Genomic DNA, 21277 nt, shown 5'->3' with positions numbered 1-21277 from the left:
AAAGTGACTCCCCCTTCTGACAAGTCTACCTCATCACCCCATTTAATGTCAAATGTGAAGGTGCTTTCAACCTCATAATCCAAGTAATTTATGAAGATGTTGAACAGTGTAGGGCCTGCCTGGTGTCAGTCCCTGGGGGACCCCACTTGTAGCAGATTTCCAGCCCATTTTACGTAGTAGCTCCTGAGTTCAGTTGAAAAATTCAATCAATTAAGTTCTATTTTGGTTATTTGAAAGGTTATAGAGACATGATCAATGTTGCTGCCTCTTATGTTTTTCTGTGAGAATATTTTGTTTGTGCTCTTAATACTGCAGCCTTACCTACTTTGTAAGTAAGTGATCAAGCTGTATTGCTGATAAAGCATGTTCTGACTTTTTTAAATTCTAGTGCCAAGTTCTTTTCAAATTGTAATTATTTGGTCAGGTGGGGTTTTTTGGATTTGGCTTTTTTTTTTTCCTAGTAAGCCTCTTGGATATTCAGACCTTATTTCAGCTTACAAAAGGGAGGAAAATGGTAGTTCAAAGGAGGCAGCAGTGTTGCTGACATTCTCCAAGCTAAAAAATGAGCAGAGTTACAAAGCCTTATTCAACAAAGAAAAGGCTGTATGTGAGCATGAGGGCACAAGATAAAGAATAATCACTAAAAGATATCCTGGAAGACATGCCTTTAGTACATAACAACAGTTTTAAGTCCAATTTACAGCACAAAAGCAGTTTCTTCTATTAGGATTAGCATGAAATGAAGAACGCAAAACAGAATTAAAGCAGGACTTCTGAGAACAATTATTAGAAATATAGATGAAATGGGTAATGTAACATAAATTTTTCTCTATTATTCATGCTGATTTTATGTAAAGTTTATACAGCAGGAAATACTGGATTTTTCCTTTTTTGGTGGCTTTCTTTGTGTAAAATTTAGTGTAAAATTCTTCACAGGAGAATTATATCATCTGTGCACTTTGTTCATGCTCAGAAACCATCTATTCTTGTAGTTTGACAGAAAACATAAGATTGCAGAGTGCCAAGGATACAGTATGCTGAATAAATTTATCTTGATGTGTATTATAATGTGGAGGAAAAATTACATGCAAACATGTTATGAAATAGTGCAGCATTTCTTTGCTAGCTAATCACAGTTGTTACTTGTGTAACTTACTGAAGAAAATTACTACTCTGTGAAATCCAAGAAAATATATATCTCAGCTTGAGTATACCAGTTGTGTAAGAGACTAGACTAAAATTTTTTTTAATTTAGAAATGAGTTTTTTGGAACTATTTTGAGTATCATTCTGTAGCTTTCCTTTCTTTTAAAATCTTCAAATTTTTACTGGGACTGGAGTTATTTGAAGTGATTAATTATGTGGGAATGCTATGGTAATTGAAAGGAAAAACCCTTTTTAATGCAAAAAGTAATTAGTGCTGTAGAAATGAAAGGAAAAAAATGGAGTGCTGAAACATCAATTATAGTATACTCATGTTTTCATAAACAGAAACCAACTCAGAGTTGAAATTTGATGCTTATTACCTGCTTTTCTCCAAGTATGCTCAACTACACAAAGTGGTGAATTGCTGCTGACATACATTACTCTTAATTTGCCTGTAATACTTACTGAAACTGAGAAGTACTTCACAAAGTCTTAGTGCGTGACTGTTTACTTATAGGACACCTCTTTACAAAAACCAAGAGAAGTTTTCAGGCTGCCTACAGACTTGACGGCTTGTGATGATCGCCTTTGTGCCTCAATACACTTCTCATCTTCCACGTGGGTTACCCTTTCTGATGGTACAGGAAGACTGTATTTGATGAAATCAGGCAAGCGTGGAAATAGTACATCTGAAAAGTGGGAGGTAAGTCATGCAATAACATATTTAAGAATTGTATATCTACCAAAGAATTCTTATTCTTGCATTCCCTACGAGATCTGCATATATATAATGTTGTGAAGAGTTAAGCTTTAAATCGTAACCCTCTATTGCTGATACAATATTATCTTCTAGTGTAAAAATCATTGACTACTATTTCTTTATGAACAAAATACCCGAATTTTAAGTTAGGAGATTTCTGATTTGTGTGATATTTGTGCAGTTGTAGTTGTGCTTGAAATATTCACCATTTAATTTAACCCGATCTTTAAAATAAATCCACAGAGACTAGACTCAAACTGAAGCAAAACTTCAGGTTAAAAAGCTTTATAAGGATCCCTTAGGGTTACTTGCAGAGCAGGTATAATGTAAGCAATATTGTTTCCACCTTACTGGCAGAGAAAAACTTCATACTATGCACTTGGCTCTGGAAAATTATTGGTGCTTAATATTTTTTTTCTTAAAATTTTTGGTTGTGGCTGAAGTTTGTTTTTATGTTTCTTGTGATTAAATTCTTTATATAATTTATTATTTCAGAGTCTTAATAAGGAGCATGTAGTGATCTTGCTAAACTAATAATGGTATTGGTTATCCTGCTTGAACACAACAAAGACATTACATTTCTACATGAGTTATGAGTCTCATGGTCTCTGGTTAGTTCCTCTTTATTCGTGAAAAATGAATCTGTTAGATGTAAAATGTGGCGACTTTGTATTTTCTTTATTAGATGGTAATTTCCTAAGTGACCAAGGAGGTTTTAGTACTGGCATAAACTCAGGTATATGTCCTGAAGTGGAAGATTTCAACATGATGAATTAGCTTTTTCCCCCTACATCTTTTAAAAGTTTAGTATCTAGGAAAACGATCATCCTGTTCTTTAAAATACCAACTGTTTTTTTGTTCTGTTCTGAGAGTGCTAATACATAAATAAGTTACATTGGAGTTGTCAGTATATGAGATTTATATATTGAGGTTCTGTCACCTTTTAAATTAGCTTCTTGAGTATTTAGATCACCTGCTGGTTTACAGTGATATTAACGTTCGAGTCTCATAAATCTTCAAACCTTATGTGGTTTCAGCTGGATTGAGTCTATACTTATTCAGCCATTGCAGCTCAAATTCCTTGTCACTTGTTCTTCCCTTTTCTTGTGTTAACATTCTTCATTTACTAGAATGTTTCATTTCTACACCTTGGATTAATTTTGTTTTTATCTTCTTGGGGTGTTTGCTGAATGACTACTTTTTTGAGAAAAGCTGAAATGCATAGTTTCTTAAATTAAAACTTTCAACTATAGACACCAAATGTCTCAGGCTGCAAGATGTGCGATCCTTCTGTACTAATTATTTCATATTTGCAGTGTTGCTTTATTGACCTTTCAGTATGACAGTAATATTTGCATACTCTGCCTACCTAGTCCCATCCAAACATCAGATAGGCCTTTCCAAACAGCATACATAAAAATTCCAAAACTTCTAACCCTAACTTCTCCTAAACATGAATATTATACTCCTTCATTTAATTTTACTTTTTCAGTTCTTTTTCTCTTTCATAAAACTTGATAAGAGAAGGAAAATTTCATGTCTTTCTAAAGATAGCAGATAAATAAAGAGAAACACACCTCAGTATTGATTGATGATAAAACACTGTCAGTGATGCACTGGAGTTTATCTTCTTGTTTGCACACGTCAAGATCTACAAAGATTTTCAGGATGTTGGACCGTAGTGAAATGCCTGCATTTTCATCTCGAGTGTGAGACTATGCTCCGCAGTTGATACACTGTAGTTATGGATCCTGTTCTGTTCATTAGTTCTTGTGTCTCTGCTTAATGTAGTAGTAAGCAACAACAATGCAGATGGTTTTGTGGATCTTTGTGCCGTGTTTAATGGGCCTTGTAATGATTTTATAATATAAACAATAATAATTAAAAGCCTTTCAGAGCAGTGGCTTGACAGCCAAGGAAAGATGAACAACTGTTGTACATTTCTGGATTCATATTGACAGAGATGTTTATGAGAAGAAAACTTGAACTGATTTTACACTCGCTGAAGCCTTTCCCTGCTTTCTGAGAGAGGACAATACTTCCAGTTTTAACTGACTTTTTACTGCAATTTTGTCTCCTAGATTTTGTTTAATGAAGAACTAGGAAGTCCATTTATTATAGCACACAGTGTTTCATTTGTAAAGTCTGGTATGCATTCGATAGCTGTGCTGCTGCTTAGGGTAGAGAAAGATGAATTGGACACAAAAGGAAGTGGATTTCATATTACGTTGGAGTGGGTTACTATTGCAGAGATAAGCAAAGAGGGTAAGTAAGTAAATTTATATTACTGGCAAGTAATGTTAAAAAAAACCCCAAACAACTCCTGCTTTTATTCTTTGTCTTAGAAGTTGATTGTTCCTCCAGTTCGGGATAATCGTGGAGAAGAGCTCAGCACCTCCCTTTCCCCTTCCATTCCTCAAGAAGCTGCAGAGAGCAATGAGATCACCCCTTACCCTTCTCTAAATCAAACAAGCCCAAATTCCTTATCTGCTGCCTGCTTTGTTGCCTTGAGTGGCTTTGTTCCTGTTGTCTGCTGTTGAGAATGCATTCTGAGAAGTATCTGTCACCCAAGGTTTCAGCTGGCTTTCAGTGGGTATGCTTTTGAGGCCAGCTCAACAAGAAACCTCTGAACATTAAATCAGTAATATTGCTAGTCTAGAAATGAACACTATTGCTTAAAGAGAACACTAACACAAGCTTTTATTATATTTTGTAATACTGTATATTTTCGTTAAAAATTCTCTTTTTTTATGTTGTCTGTTTTTATAACTGTCAACAAATATTTGTGGAATTAAGATCTCTCCATAAAATTGGATTTTGAAATCTTACAGTTCTCCAACATTTCCAAGGAATAGACAAAATTACTGTGATTACAGTCATCAGAGATATAAATAACAAGATTCAAAGCAAACTTTAATTATGGAGAGAGAAGTTTTGATTTCTTTTAAATAAACATCTTGCAAAACAGAGTGATGTATGAGCCAAACTTGAAGATAAAAGCCTTTTTGAGGAATTACAGTGCTTGTTGCTATGCTTAACTTTTCTTGAAACTCTGCCTGTGGATGCAGTTTATCAAAGCTTTTTACAATCTGTTGTTATTCCTGAGTTATCAGTTACTGAGGACTCTGTGGATAGTAAGCTTCTAATGGGAAAAGAACAAACCTCGTGCTCAAACCTATCACCTTACTGGTGTTTTAATTCATTGGTACTCATGTTTGGGAGCACAGGAGGGAATGACATGGTCCTTGGTGGCAGTAGCTAACATCTAGGACTTCCCTTTTAAAGTGTGATGTTTTACAAAGGTTGAGGAGGAGGGACATTTTCCATTATGAATAAAGCATCAACACTAACTATTTCACTGCTGGTTAAGTTTTTACACCAGATCAAAAAATATTTGGAAAAATTGTTTGTACAGAGGTTGTGACAAGTTTTATGTATTGCTAAGCTAGCTGTGATCAACAAAAGCATAAGGAAAAAGGGAATTGTTAGATTAATTTTAGGGTCTAAATATTTAACAAAGTCACTGGAAAACAAGAAATTTCTTTTTAATCTGTAGTACTGTGATTTAACTTGCAGGATTGTTTAGTATTTTTAAGTGTAATGAGATTCTCATAGTCATTTGCCTTCTAGAAAAGTATTAGCACTAAGATTTTTTTTTTTTAAATTTGATAGGTGATCACAGATATGAAATATCTAAAAGGAGAGTTTTACAAGGAAAATCAGTCCCTCATTATGCAGCAATAGAGCCGAGTGGGGATGGTCTGATGATTGTTTCCTACAAACCATTCAAATTTTTGCAAGATGAAGATGACAAAATGGAAGAAAATGACAATACAAAAACAACAAATGAAAAGAAAGGTAAGACTCATCTGTCAGATTATGATAGGCTGCTCTCTCTTTTGGCTTAGAAATAGCTTTTCAGTTTAGCATCTGTTCAGAAACTCTAGCAATATGTGTTTGTCTTAATGCCTGTCTGCCAGATTTTTTTTTTAAGTACACATTGACTCTTCTTTGTTTTAACCCTGGGGAGTTGTATAAACTTATATGAAAATCTTTTTTAGATAGCAGACACGTAAAGAATTTTGCTGTCCTAAGGAAAGGGATCTTTTGCCAACAGACTGTATTAATTATTTGCTAGCAGTTGGATTGCTAAGGTAACACCTAAATTTAAGCATCTGGCTAATCAAATTAAAAAGCCAGTCTTAGATGCGAGAGGACAGTGTGGTACTCATTGACTCCCAGAAGGCTCTTTGATATGTAATATACTTCTCCCTTTCCAAATTAAAAAACCCTAACAACAAAAAAACAAACCAAAAACCCCAAACCCACAAAACCAAAGAACCTTTTAAAGAGTGTGAATCCTGTAAAAGGTTCTTTTCTCCAGTGGGAAAGTAGTTAACAAAAAAATAAACTTCAACAAAAGGCATCTACACTTCTTTGGCTGAAACAAAATTATATGAGAACCTATTAATAAAATTATTCTATCTTAAATGTCACTGAGCTCTTTAATATATATATATTTCTGTAGTTGTATTATTTCAGATTTGATTTTGGCTTCTGAATATGAGACGTTGGTTAGAGAATGAATCCTGAGTGATACCAGCACAGTCTTCATCAATGGTGCAAAAATCTGTCTATGAAAAAATACAAAAAATATGAGTTTTCTAGAACATACTAATGTTACACAGTGATAAATTGTGACATTTATCATTTAATTGTATTAATAATAATGTGTGTGAATAAATCTTGAGGCAAGGGAGTTCTTTGATGCACTGAGCACTATAATGCAGTGTCTATGCAGTTGTCAACCTGAACTAGTTCAGTAGTTTAAGGATTTTAGGAGCTTCCTGAGTTGTGTGCTAGGTGTGATTGAAGACACTCAGTAAAGAGCACTATATATCCCTTGGCACAGCTCATTTAATGCATGTATATGAACATATGGTGTTGCCAAATCCCAGAAATCTGTAATATGTCATGTACTTTTGCACCAGTACCTGTAGAAAACACAAAAATATATGGCACAAAAATATAGTGGTAGATAAAAGACTGAAACCTGAACTGGTAGTTTAGAGGGAAATCTAATACCTCTTTGGAAGAATTTTTGTCTTCCTAAACCTTATGTAGGCTGTAATTTTAGTTGCATGGTTATATAAAATTGCTTGCATAATAGATACTGGATAAGGAAATGAGATATGCTAGCGATAGAGCTCTTAATTTTTATAGGAGTTTACAGCAATAGATAAAGAAATTTTAAGATGGTTATTTTGCACATCGGAATTTTAGTTTTTAATTTGGTCTATAGTCTGCTCTGCACATTTTTGATATTATGAGAAGACTGTCTTGATGACAGGAGATAGGGAAGTATAAGTTACTTTTTTGGTGTCATTAATTTTTCTTACAAATTAAGACTTTTACCATCAGATTTAATCTGTGTCAAACTTTAAAATTTGGGAAGTACCTTTGTAGCAGCTGTGACCAATCCATTGCAAACAGGAAAGTCATGATGGTGGCCAACAGTGTAAGAGTCCTTTCAGAGTCACAGTTGCTGACATGAAGTTGTTGATCAGTGGTATTTTTTTGTGGCAACTTGAGAGCCTTTAAAGAGTCTATCCCTTCTATAATTTTCCTTAAATAGGAAAGTAACTTGTACAAGATCTATTGTTCTTTAGAAAATGAATACATCTGTACTTGTTCTCTGTGGCCAACTATACACTACCTGGTCATGCTGTCATAGCCTTGCTTTTTTTATAAAAATTTCTCTCAAAAGAACGCTTTTTGTAGCAGTTTAATAATCAAGATAGATATCAGTCAGATTTCTAGACCCAGGAGCAAAACTCAGTCATTACCTCTGGGCAGACAGTTTTGTCTTCATCAACTGATTCAGATGAAGACTACTTTGTCTTCTAAAATAATTTTTGTTGGATCATCAGCATAGCTTCTGGCAAAACAGGTAAGAAGATATTCTCATCTCTGAATGGCATCTACTTCTAAGCATGCAGCAGCTTGTCAGTACTACTGCACCTGGTGTCTCATCAACCAAATTATTAATCATTGATGTTTCAGTGTATTTAAGTATATTTTGTTTGTCAATTTTGTAACACTATGTTAAACTTTGAGTAATCGATAATGTGTATTGCATAACTCTATCAGTATATTGGAGTATAGACATGAATAGAAATTCCTCTCTAGATGAGGGACACGAATTTGATTGCTGAAAAAATTGTCTCTCCATTTTATAATCAGAATATATTTTACCTAAATTGTCCAGAGTAAAATTTAATTTACAGTCTTCCACAAACTTCTATTCCGTACTTCCCAGCACTGCATGCTGTGGAATCCAGGACAGCATTCACAGTAAAGTTTTTATTTTTTTGTATATTTCCAATAGACCCTGTCTATTACTGGCAGCAGACTGAAGATGATGTGACAATAACAGTTCCCATTCCTAAAGACATCACTAAGGATGACATTAAAGTACGCTTTTTCACTGATAACATATGTGTTATACTGAAAGATGAGCCTCCTTTGATGGAAGGAAAACTCTATTCATCTGTGGACCACGAAAGCTGCACATGGATAATTAGAGAGAATGAAAGGTGCTGTATATGGGTTTTAGTTTACTTGTCAATAGGAGTTGATTGCAAAGTGTGTATCTCTGATTTCTGACTCCTCTGGCAATGGACTCGTTTAATGCTACAGCCTGCATCCCTCCTTGCAAGCGTCTCTCTCCTCTGCTGAAAACAGTTCACTGGCTTTTGCAATGCCATCTCTCAATACTGGTTCTTTGTCTAATTGTGAAAGTAATCCTCTCCTTTTACAATTTCTTGCTTATAAACTATGAAACTGACTATTTTCTACACAGCATAGAACAGCTTTTCCAAATAATAATCTCACTGCAGAAAAAAGGCATTATGTGTAACTATCTGTCCTGACTGTGTCTGTAGCAGATCAGGAAATTAAAGGTTTCTAATACTGAACAGTGAAGCACAGTTCTTTGCCATACTAGAGGTACACTGATGCTCATGTTAACCTCCTCATGGTATTTTCACATGTTTTCCCTGGTTTTATTGGCAGCTGTAGCTCATCTCCTAGTGTTGTCAGTTGCTTTTCTAAAACAGTATTTGGTGGCATGGGCCCCTACATATCTGTTCTTTTATTCTCTTTGAGAATAGTATTGTCCATTTGTTTCTAGTTGACCACAGTGGAAAAATGAATAGTTAACTGTTCAAAGATTTTCATAAAGACAATGGACCATATAGTTATCAAATGTAGGTGATAAATTCAGTAATATTTTTCAGTATTAAAGAAATTTTTTTTTTTTTTTTCAAATAGAAAAAACCCAAAGGGGTATCAAGATGTTAAACAGCTTTGGTAAGCAGAGTAAACTTAAATTGGGGATTTTTTCAGGTTTTTTTTTTTTCCCTCTAAATTTTTTGATTGGTTAGCCTGAACTTACCCTGTTGTTTGTGTTAATGATATGTCTTCTACTTAAGCTTTCCACAAACAGAAGCTCTTTTTGGTAGTAATGTGACTCAAATTCTTTACTTGAGAAGTAAATTTTGTCTCTTTCTGAAATAAAAACATGAAATAATTGAGAGAAAAAAAAAAATGAATTCAACTTCTTAAACCATAGTTAAATTTACTTTTTTTCATTTCAGAACTTGTTAGTTCTAGAATTTTAGTTCTCTGGTAGAGAATTGAAAGCTAGTTTTTGACACATAGTTTTGCTTTCTGGTTAGAATCTATATTGAGCCTCTCAGGGCCCTTCAGAGCCTTAAACTGACTTCAGTGATGCATTCAACCACTGTTCAAGGGGGTTCTATTTATACAAATTGCCTACAACATTTGCATTAATAAAAGTGCTTCATGTCTGGAGGGTGACATAATTCTTTAGGTTTACTTTCGCATGTGTTTCTGCACATGTAAAACGGTGAAATCCCTGTATGTTTGGAAATTTACCCTTCTGGGTTTTCTGTTTGAGACTTGAGGCTAAAAGCTTGTGTTACAAGCCACTTGTTTTGTTGCAGTTAGCAAGTGCACTGAACATTTATATGCACCAGTTTGTCCTACTTTGTAGGGCATGAACTGAGATAGTTCAGACTGAGCTGCACGTGCTGTGTGATGGTGTGTCAGTCCAATACTCTCTGACCAGAGTCTTTTAGATATTCCATAAATGGACGATGTAATGATCAAATTTACCTATTTGAAGACAATTGATGTAAAATTTCTGATTTATCAGTGGTATGAAAAACACTGAAAACTCAGTTGTGATATAAGTTACAGTTAACAAAATAAAACATTTGCAATAGATGGTTTACAGAAGCATAGAGTCTTAAGAGCTGAAAAAGGACATTGAAAGATCTTGTAGTCCAACCCCCCTGCCAGAGCAGGACCACCTAGAGTAGGTCACATAGGAACTCGTCCAGGTGGGTTTTGAATGCTTCCAGAGAAGGAGACTCCACAAACCATCTGGCCAGCCAGTGCTCCCTCACCCTCATGGTGAAGTTTTTCTTTATGTTTCCTTGGAACCTCTTATGTTCCAACTTGTACCTGTTAACCCTTGTCCTATCATTGGACATCATTGAGAATAGCCTGCCTCCATCCTCCTAACACCTACCCTTTATGTGTTTGTAATCATTAATGAGATCACCCTTCAATCTCCTCTTCTCCAAGCCAAAGAGCCCCAGCTGCCTAAGTTTAGTTGCAGTACCACGTGATTTGCATTACCAGACTCTGTAATATGCTCACCATCACAGTGCTGGGCATCCTCACTTGCCAGGAAGGAATGTGTGGGTTGAAGCCAGCTCCATCTCATTGTTCAAAATTCTTTTCTTAGTTGTCAAGTGTTTATACTCTACTTGAGCTGAGCTACATCTTCATTCCCCCCTCAGTGGTCTGGCTATCTCAGGGATATACTTACACTTTTTTAATGTCCTCAAGGAGAAATGCTTACACTACTAGTTGATCCACTCCTTTTGCTCTCTCCTAGGATAAAGTAATGAGCCATCTTTTCTCGAAACAAGCATGTTTGGTTAAATGGTTGCTTAAAGAGTACTTTCCATATATGGTATCATCATGTTAAAAAAAGAAAAAAAGAAGAAAGGAGTTATTTCTGTGAAAATAGAGGTATTTCCTTTAAATAAGATATTTTTTTGCTCATTTGGATAGTTTTGCAAATGCTTTGTGATAAAGGACATAAATTTAAAAAAATATAAGCTTGCCTATATCACTGAGCATATTTGTCTTTTATCCAAATCTAAACCAAATCCAAACCATAGTATCACACCACCTACTATGAAGAAAATTAACTCTATCCCAGACAAAGACAGTACCTTAGTACAGCAAAAATACTTAAATCTGCTTACTAGATTTAGGGATCAAGAATTTCTTTGCTTAATAACTCTGGCTTAAAGTTCCTTAATGTATTAATGACAACAGTATACCTCTTGAACTTGCCGGGGGGGAGAGTGCATTAGTTGTGTCCGTTTCCAAGGCATTTTGAAATAGCTTTTGTTATTCTCTGCTTGACCTCTTATTTTCTAATAGCAACTACTAATATCCATCCAAAACTTAAAATTTTACTTTAAAGCACAATGAGTTCTGAAAAATGTAGAGATAAGTACCAGATAACAGTATTTGCCACTTGCATCAAAGTCCCTTTTGTGTTTCCATAAACTAAACTTACTAATAACAAAAACTTTCTCAGTTATTCACTTTTTAAGATTTCTTTAAACGTTTTGAGCTTTCTTTGATTAAGAGTCACCAAATAATTTGCTCTGAACAAAACTGTACAGATGTTAAAAGAAATACCTAATAAACTAACAGTGTAGAAGAGTTTCTTGCTGGCAATAAAATGTGACTGTGCTGTAGTTAGTGATTTCTTCTGAAGAAATATTATCCTTTTGAGCGTGCATATGTCTTGGAAATCTAGTTTTTGACTCCAGCGTTTCAGGTGTCATATTTCAGTGGTATAACTTTGTAAAAGAATCTTTTTAGTCTCTTTCCCTTTTTTTAATAATCAGGGATCCTTTGGGGATTTTTTTCCTCTTTTTTCTATAGATTACTTTTTTGTGTTTTAGTTATTTTGAACGCAATATTTTGTAATAAAGGTAATAATACAACAGGAAAAAATGTACCTTTTTTTTACCAGGTAGAACCTTAGAGCAGGTCACATGGTTTTATTGATCCCCTTCACTTTTCAATGTCTAATACTCGTTTTATGAATGTATGTACTTCAATGTTCTGTCTTAGAGTCCTAGCACAAGAAGTTATTTCTGTGTATGTGAAGCTTACTGATAGGAAAAAAGAACACTAACTTTTTGTGTAGTTGTGATATGTCCATGGTTCTCCATCAGCCATTTTTGGTCAACAGTGTTTCCTGTAGAGTTTCCAATTTAGTTTAGTCTGAGAGGTTTTGAAACACACAAACTTTAATCCTATAAGCTGTAAGTGAGGAGAATGCAGATTTATTTCAAATGGCACAGTAATGTTCCCAACCATAATGATATTGGATATATGGCTATATATTCAATATATTTAAGGAGGGATTTTGAGTAGACTAGTGAAAAATAGACTTTATATTAACTATATCTTTATGACAGCATGGAGTCTGTGTTTCAAATAGAAAAAAAGGAAAACAAGGTCATTACAGTTCCAAACTAAAACTTGCAAATACATTTTCACTGCCGTTCCCCAAATGCGGAAACTGGGGAGCAGAGTGTTAAGACATTTGAGATACTGTTTCTTATGATAGTTTTGTGTATTGCTTTGTATGTAATACATATGGCAGTAGTTACTCTTGACTTATGTTAGTTTCAAATACAAAGTGAAAAACATTATGGTAGAAATAATACTTATTTCTGGGTGCTTGGACAAGCTTGATGTCAATATTTTTCATTAATATCAATATTTCTAAATGAAATATACACGAGTATACACCTTGTGAGAAGAAAACTAGCTAGAAATGTTCTACATTTCTAATTTTTTAAAAAATTTCTTTAAAAAATCATATTGTTTGATTTTTGGGTAGTGCTGTGAGAAACAGTGAGTTGGCCTCCATTGTTATGGATCCCTTCTAGCTTGAGATATTCTATGATTCTCTTTTGGTTTCCAGCATCAAAAATCTTGGCTTTTCCACAAAAGATTAGCTGTAAAAGGTAGTTATTCTCCAAAATAGAGAGACTAATGTTTGCGTGTATATTATACTGTTACTGTTTACTGAAATGTGACTTTTCAGTTATTGTTCATTAGACATCTTAGTGAAAAGTAACTCATCTAAGCAACTCAATTTTTTATTAATCAAGTGAGGAATATTGCATGAATCTCAGACGAGTATTTTAACGGGAAACAGCAATCTCACATTTCAGTGTAGTAAGTTGCTGTGAGTACTTAATGTCAGTACTGCAGTACCACTTTAAACCTGTTGATTAAAAGTCTAAAACTTGTTTCAAACATATTCTGTAAAAGTATGCTGTTTCTAATACCAGTGCGATTGGTTCAGAAGTTGATTCACCGAGTAGTTATGGCTGTGATGCAGTAGTTAGTAACTTTGAAGATTTTCCTGTTCTGTCAGATAAAAGGCTGTCATTGTAGGCTCTATAAGTGTGTATAAAGTGTTTATAAAACTAACTCTCATTTTATTGTTATATCCATGTATTGGTCTAACACAGTAACTTAATGCAATAGCTGTATTTGTGCATTGGGCTAAGTCTGTTGTTTCCTATATATTTATTTAGTTATTCCTAATGGAATTTTGTTGGAGTTTGTTTAGTTTTTTTTACAGGTTACTGAAATTGTATATCTTCTGAGATATAATTTTAGGTATCAATGTAGATAATTAAGTGTTGTAATATTTATTAGAGCTATAAAATAAAAGTATTTTTTCCTATATATTATATAAAGGCAGTGAACACTGACGTAGCCTTATTAAGTACTATTAAGATTAGAAATAAACCTCTGTAGTAAAATTCTGCCAGTCTTTGAATAGATTTCTTTACAGATGATCTCTTACAGTTTTAAAAATATTTTAGTAAGACTGCTACGGGGGAAATTGCATTTACATTGAAAACTCTGAGGGCACTTACATGAATACATTCTGTTTGTGCCTAGACTTTTAGAAATCACATGTCCTTAGTCTGTTTTTTCTTTAGAATATTTTACATTAAATAGTAGATTTTATAAATTGGATGCAAATGCCTTCTGATTTGCATTATTAGTTGAGTTTGGAAAGAAGTGCTCAAATCTACATTTAGAGCTTTTTGGCTAATCTGAGATATGAATGCAGTATTTTTATGTACTACTCTTGGTATTGTATTTGCATTTTAGTTTGGAAATTTCTCTAATTAAGAAAAATGAGGGACCTCGGTGGCCAGAGCTAATAGTTGGTGATACAAGAGGGGAATTCGTTATGGACGCTTCTCAGTGCTCTGAGATAGCCGAAAGCCTGATGCATCTTACCTCTGAAGTACTGGTAAGGGGTTGAAAAGAAAACATTTAAAATACTTGTACATTTGTTAATCGTCTCTTCTTGATACTCTAATTTGCACTTCTTTAGGAGAGCCCATCTGTTCATTTACTATTCAGAACCCCAACTCTACTCACATTTTTAACAGAAACTGGTAACAAACTAATAGCGCTCGTTTTGAATATACTTTGAGCAGTAATTCCGTCCTCCTAGGGGATGGATTTTAGTTTACATGAAAGCATCTTGCACTAAAACAGAAATCTGATTTAACACTGAAGATAAAGTTTGTTCCCACTACTTACAATGTGGCAACTTGGTTTAAAACAGTTAAGTAATTTTGAAGGGTTTCTGTTTCCTGTTTATCAATAAGTTAGCAACACTTTTATATCTTGCTGGGAATACTATACTTGACTTACAGACTCTTAAGTCAAAATAACATTTTAAAAAGGAAAATTTGTGAAAGCATAAGCACAACTCATGAACTTTCTGGCATTATGGTTATACAGGGAGTTTACTTAAAACATTTAAAATGTAATTTTAACTGCTGTTTGCTGGATGCTTCCCCTTTTGATTTAATTGGAAAATGACATCTTATCTACAACTTGTCAAGTGTGACTCCCTATGGGTCTTCATATGTTAGTTTTGAATTATTTTTTTTAATAAGGCTGAAAAGTGTTATTAAAATTAATTCTGTTTAGTGCTCTAAATTGATTTCTTTGTCCCTCAATATTGCGGACAGGATATTGTACATCTTTTGACCATAGATTTATTTGGAACTTCAAATTTATTTTCATTTGTAACTCATACTGAGCTTAAAGTGATCCTTTATTTTGTCACAAGTTTTCAGCTTCTGTGCAGTAATGATCATGGGTTAAAAAAAAAATCTTTCCTTGGGTAACTCTTCTTTTAAATTTCATACTGCAACTTTAGCTACACATGTAGGCATAGATTCTTTTTTGTCATCTTAATTGTTTATGGTGATGATGATATTTACCTGGAGTGGTATTTTTAAAAGCCTCTTGATAAAACAGAAAACCAGAGGCCATCAAGAATGCCTGATAAAGGAGATGTTGAACCCCAAAGTCTAGCCTCTAAAGGGACAGATAAAGTCCTGTGCCTGCAATAGATGATACTTAATTTTCATGGTTTCTGTCACTTAGGGACATTTATTTGTTCTCCATGTTTGTTTTCTTTGATGGTAATTTGTCTTACCAATTAAAAAAAAATTATGCTGATTTCCTTCACTTTGGGGACTGAACCAAAGTAAATATCCTTAATAATCAGCTGAAACGGATTAAGAAATGAACACATTCCATCTGGCATCAGCTTTCAGCTTATATTAGTTATCAAGAGGGAATCTTCTTTGTTCAGGAAGCAATGTTAAGTCATACTTGAAGAGGGAAGTGTATATTTTTGCCTTCTGTTAAATAAAGATGCCTTTCTGTTATCATTAAATTAGTTCTTTAAATATGTCACAAAGGTAACATACCATAAGTGTTATGAAAATCATGCAAGGAAGATATAAGCAGAAGTAAGCGATTTCTGTATACAGTAGTCTTACGTCTAGCTCTCAAATTAGTAATAAAAGTGTCTGACTTGTGGCATACAAATACATATGCTTTTTCCTTGTTTTGAGTGCGTTGAGAAATCTGCATAACAGCATTATTCATTTAAACTAATTGTTAGAAAACCTAAAAGGAGGCATGCATTTAGAGCTGCTTACAGAATTAACTGATCCATTTTTAGTATCATTTCTGATGGCAATCTAAAAGAAGTTTACTCTGATGTAAATTTACTAAACTTACTTAGATTTTCATGACTGTATATGTTTGCTACTTACAGAAAGGAATTTATTGTCCATGTTTTAGTGGCTTGTGTATCTTTCCTTAAGTTGTAATGGATTTTGTTGTACCTAGCACTCATGCTATTCTCTGCAACAGAAATGGGTTTTTTTCAATAGCTACATAATTGCTTGATCTTTAAGTATGTAAGTATATACAAATTATTCTTCCTGTTCTATTGAAAAAGGTTCTATTACATATATGTATATATATTCAGCAGCTCAGATTTTCAGTATAGGTCACTATCTTTTTATGTCAGAATCCAAACCCTGAAAAGGAAAACCCACCATGTAATGCTCAAGAATTAGAAGAATGTGATGCTTTTCTTGAAGATGGTGCAAGCTTGTGCAGATTTGATGGTGATACCTTGAAAGTCACTCATGTGGTAAGTACTGCAAATTATTAAATAAATATTTTAAAACTTTTTTTTACTGACATGCAAGATTGATTTCTAGTATCAGGAAAAAAAATTGTGCAAGCTCTTGAAACCATGTAAAGATCTTCCTTAACATAAGTTCTCAAGCAATATGTGTTCTTCAATGTCATTTTAATGTGATGACAAGGCTCCTTTTATTCTGATTTTAAAAGCACATGTGTTTTCGTAAGTGAGCCATTTGGAAAAGCAAAGTTATGTCAGAATAATTACAAGAAAAGGGTATTTTTCAGTAGTAAAAAATTCTAGATTCTTAGCTTGCATTTTCGCACTAACTTTTCAGATATGGTGCTGAAGCATAGATCACTTTATGATATGTGTCTAAATGTCAGTCACACTGGAAATAACAGTAAGCAAAAAGCTTCAATAGGAATCTTGTCTGGGCTGTAAGCAACTTTGACTAACAGTAAGGTAAAACTTGATCTGGTCTGTTGGATAAAATGAGAAACAATCATACGAAAATGTCACAGATTTAAGTTTTTGTCTTGGGGTTTGAGTTTATGTAGCAGATATGTCTGCTAAACTTGCAACAATCATTGGTATTGCATCTCATCACACAAATACATATAGGATAACCTTTTTTATGGAAAATGTCATAGTTACAGGATGAGATTTTTTTAATCAGCTCATAATTTCACATTTCCTCAGAAAGGCTCTAGAAGTCTTAAGCCTGTATCTTGCAGATCTTGGTGGTTTGTTTGTTTTTAAAAAAAGCTGTATCGCTTTCCCTTTGTCACTACAGATACATATATGTATGTCTGTGTTTGTGTATCTATATGTATGTGTATACATGCCTCTACGTGCCTCTGTGCTCCCAAAGAAATACAGATTAGTAAAAGCTAGCATGCTCCATCAAGTAGTCTGTTGTGTGAATACAGTGTGATACGTAACATTTGTCAGAATAAAATCTCTAGTTGATAGGTGGACGTTTTATAGCAACTTGGTTCAAACTGATTTTAGCTGTTCAATGATGTGTGGTAAGAGAATGACAGACAGCAGACATAAGTAGCAACAAGACATTCAAACTAAATGGAAGGATAAACTTTTTACACAATGATTATAACATGGATTGGATTGCCTGTTAAGAATCTGTAGCCTCTATATTTTGTAATAAGCCATCATCAGTAGCATACGGTTATGTATGTCTCTTTGCTCTGAAGTTGGAGAGAACTTTGTGAAACGTGCCCAGAATCTTAGAGAATTTAAGACCATGAAATATTTATATAGAAACATTTCCTACCTTGAATTATAATTTAAGGATATAAAACATTGATGATGCAATAATATCTGTTCTGTAAGGATACTTGATCTTGTTTTTCTTGACATTTACTAGTGCCTTTCAATGGTAATGGTCCAGATGAGATAAATTTGACACCCAGTAATCTTTGTGAAATATACTTTTATACTGTCCTGTGCTTATGTAGTGAAATTACATTTGTCTCCTCTAACTCAAATGCAGTCATTCAGTTTCTCCTTAGAGAAAAATAATAAATTCTTTAAGTTAGGTTAATGGTGGCCTAAACTCCGACATGGTGGTGTGTTTCCAAGCCATCAGAAACTAGAGGTGCATGATGGACAGTGTTTTTTTGCTGTGGAGGGGAGAGGCTTTGTCAGATGAAGTATGCACTGCCTAAAAATGCTCTCTGGTTCTTAGAACTGCCTGCAGAAGCATTTAAAATGTAAACCTTGCTTTCTGTGTTATGTAGACTAATATTTAACTATCATATGCTTGAGGTGTGTATTATGTATCCTGTTAAAACCAGTTGCAGGGGCATGTATGACAATGCATGCAAATTAGTTGTTGACAAAATGCTGAAGGATGCCTGAAGTACCAAGTTGTGCGATGTCCTTACAGTGGGAAACCCAGGCACCCCTACTTAGCAAAACTGGAATGGCATAAGGGAAGAGATGCTACTTGTTCCACCACAGCTATTACCTACCCACTGTAGGATACAACGTAGTCCATCAGGGATGCTGATGGCCTGCAGGAAAAAAATATTGAAGAAAAGGTAAAAAAGCCTGTGCAGTAGCTGTGAGAGACTATTGAAGATAAATGTGAGAGAATCAGCACTGGAGACACCAAAGTCAGAGAACAGGAAGTGCTTCAGGCTCTTGAGCAGGCATTCCCTCACCGCACATGGTGAGGCTGGCTCTGCCCTTGCAGTCATGGAGGCCATGAGGGAGCAGAGATCCACCTGCAGCTTGGCGAGTATCCCATGCCAGAGTGAGTGAATGTGCCCTGGAGGAAATAGCAGCCAGTGGACCAAGCTCCTGGCAGAAGCTGTGGTCAGTGAAGAGAGTCCCATGCAGGAGCTGGTTTTCTGGTAGAAACTGTAGTCTGTGGAGGATCCACGCTGGAGCAGTCCATTCCTGAAAGACTGTACTCTGTGGAAAGGACCCACACTGTCAGCAGTTCATCAAGAAATGGGAAGGACTCGCATTGGAGTAGTTTGTGAAGGACTGGATCCTGTGGGAGGGACGCCATGTTGGAGCAGGGGAACTGCATGAGGAAGAAGGAGTGGCAGAGAGAAAGCATTATGGATTCACCACAGCTCTGTTCCCTGTGTGCCTGCACCATGCTGGTAGTGTGGGAGGAAGAGGAGCCAGAGATGCAGGAATGAAGTTGAGTCAGGAAAGATTCTTCTAAAATCTTACTCTTTGTTTCTTATCGTCCTACTTTATTTTTAATTAGCAATAAATTAATTATTTTTTCGCCAGGTAAAGTCTTATTTTGCCCTTCCTTGGTAAGTGACTTTATTTTGACCCATGAGCTTTTTCGTTTTGTTCTCTCCTCATCCTGTTGAGGAGGGTGAGTGAGAGAGCAGTTGGATGGATGTCTGGAAGCCACCTAGAGGCAATCTCACCACAGTAACTCAGTCCATATCCAGTCTGAAAGGCAGTAGCTGTTTGACCTGAAAGCACAGCCAAAGCTCAGGATCAGTGATAGGTAATACTACATTGTGTTCCACAAAGCAGGTGAGGGTTATGGGAGAAAAAAACTTAGCAATGAGAAGAGATGACGTGTATGAGAAGTTCTGGGGAAGAGAAGCTCAGGAAAATGTAATTCCAGCCTGTAGGATGCCAAGCTTCATTTCCTTTGGGTGCTTTCTGCTTTTCTTACCTGGGAGATTAGGGAATGAAGTAGAAGCAGTAACAATGTATTTTGGGGAGGTACCCAGCAGCAAAGGGGGTTGACCTGTCCAGCAGCAAAGGACAGGTCGCATTGGTGAAAAACAACTGAGGAGACTGGACCTTCAAGCACCTTTTTTGGTCAAATCATACTTGAGTCAGCTGTCCATGACTCTGTGGAGTGTTGATGCACAATCCCCATGACTTTTTCACCGGTGTGAGAAGCAGGTCCTTATGTGAGCATGCAGTAGGAGTCCATGAAGTGAGTCTTAAACTAAATGTATGAGAGATATCACTTCAAGTTTCTCAAGTTGATTCCCCTTCGTTCTGCATGTCGTGTGCTCTTTAGAGGTCTCTTCCACTCACCTCTGTCAGTTGAGGGACTAGGACTTCATACTTTGTTTTGCTCAGCATATGACACCAATATACTTCCTGCCTCCTCTTTTTTGCTTTGTTTTCCTGAGGCACCATATTAGCATAGCTCTTGATGTTATCTTATTAATGTTTCTTTACCTCTTAGTTATTTAATCTGGCCCAAATGGAGACTGAGGATTGTTTCACTTTTGTACTGAAGAATTTGTGTGCCTGTTGTATGGCATAGTAATAAAAGACTGTTTTGAAGTTGAGCCATTAGACTTGAACTTAATCAACTGAAATAATTATGTTAGTTCTGCCATAGACTGCATAACTTCAAGTAAACAAATGTCTGGGTCTTCAAGGCTGTTGTTCTGTCCACTGGATCTTATGTTAAGATTAAACTAAGGTCTTCAAGACAGAGGCCTCATCCTGTGACATATGAACAATGCTAATGTAAAAGGCTTGCACCTTATTGCCACAATATATGTTGTAAAAAGAATGCTCTGACAACTGTTTTGAGAATGATTAGTCAACAAATACCAACATCTGAAAGGCTCATTGGAGAATAATACATTGTACCATGTATTAGGGTGTAATCTTCAGCATGTTAGTGTTGCAGACATAGCTTCTGGATAGTAGCTTCTTTTGGGTGAGTGGATGGTGAGATGGATCAAAAACAAGCTGAATGACAGAGCCTAGAAGGTGGTAATCAGTAGTTGGAGGCCTGTGGCAAATAACATTCCACAGGGATTGGTTCTGGGGCCAGTCTTACTCAACATGACACCAAACTGGGAGGAGTGGCTGATTAACCGGAAGGCTGTGCTGCCATCCAGTGGGATCTTGACTGGCTTGAGAGTTGGGCAGAGAGGATCCTCATGAGGCAAATCCAGACTCCTGCACCTTGAGGCGAACCACCCCATGCACCAGTACAGGCTGGGAGTGACCTGCTGGAAAGCAGCTCTGTGGAGAGAGACCTGGGAGTCCTGTGTGACAATAAACTAAACATAAGGCAACAATGTGCCCTGTGGCCAGGAAGGCCAGTGACATCCTGGGATGCATCAAGGAGAGTGTGGCCAGCAGGTCAAGGCAGATTCTCCTCTCCCTTTACTCTGCTCTGATGAGGTGTCATTTAGAGTACTGTTTCCAGTT

At 35.6% G+C, this 21277-nt stretch overlaps 1 protein-coding gene across 3 annotated transcripts in view; it reads left to right on the top strand.

Annotated features, from left to right (window-relative positions):
• The window catches only part of NUDCD1 (NudC domain containing 1), a 42771-nt gene that overhangs the window by 14080 nt on the left and 7414 nt on the right, over positions 1 to 21277 (top strand). For all 3 annotated transcript variants that reach the window (XM_061995152.1, XM_061995153.1, XM_061995154.1), the window contains 6 exons: positions 1663 to 1848; positions 3987 to 4170; positions 5578 to 5763; positions 8294 to 8501; positions 14230 to 14374; positions 16469 to 16594. In XM_061995152.1, the coding sequence (XP_061851136.1) occupies positions 1663 to 1848; positions 3987 to 4170; positions 5578 to 5763; positions 8294 to 8501; positions 14230 to 14374; positions 16469 to 16594 (1035 nt within the window). The remainder of the gene's footprint in view (positions 1 to 1662; positions 1849 to 3986; positions 4171 to 5577; positions 5764 to 8293; positions 8502 to 14229; positions 14375 to 16468; positions 16595 to 21277) is intronic.

The sequence above is a fragment of the Colius striatus genome, chromosome 4 (genome assembly GCF_028858725.1).
Source record: "Colius striatus isolate bColStr4 chromosome 4, bColStr4.1.hap1, whole genome shotgun sequence".
Classification (NCBI taxonomy): domain Eukaryota; kingdom Metazoa; phylum Chordata; class Aves; order Coliiformes; family Coliidae; genus Colius; species Colius striatus.
This window is presented reverse-complemented; position numbering and strand designations above follow the sequence as displayed.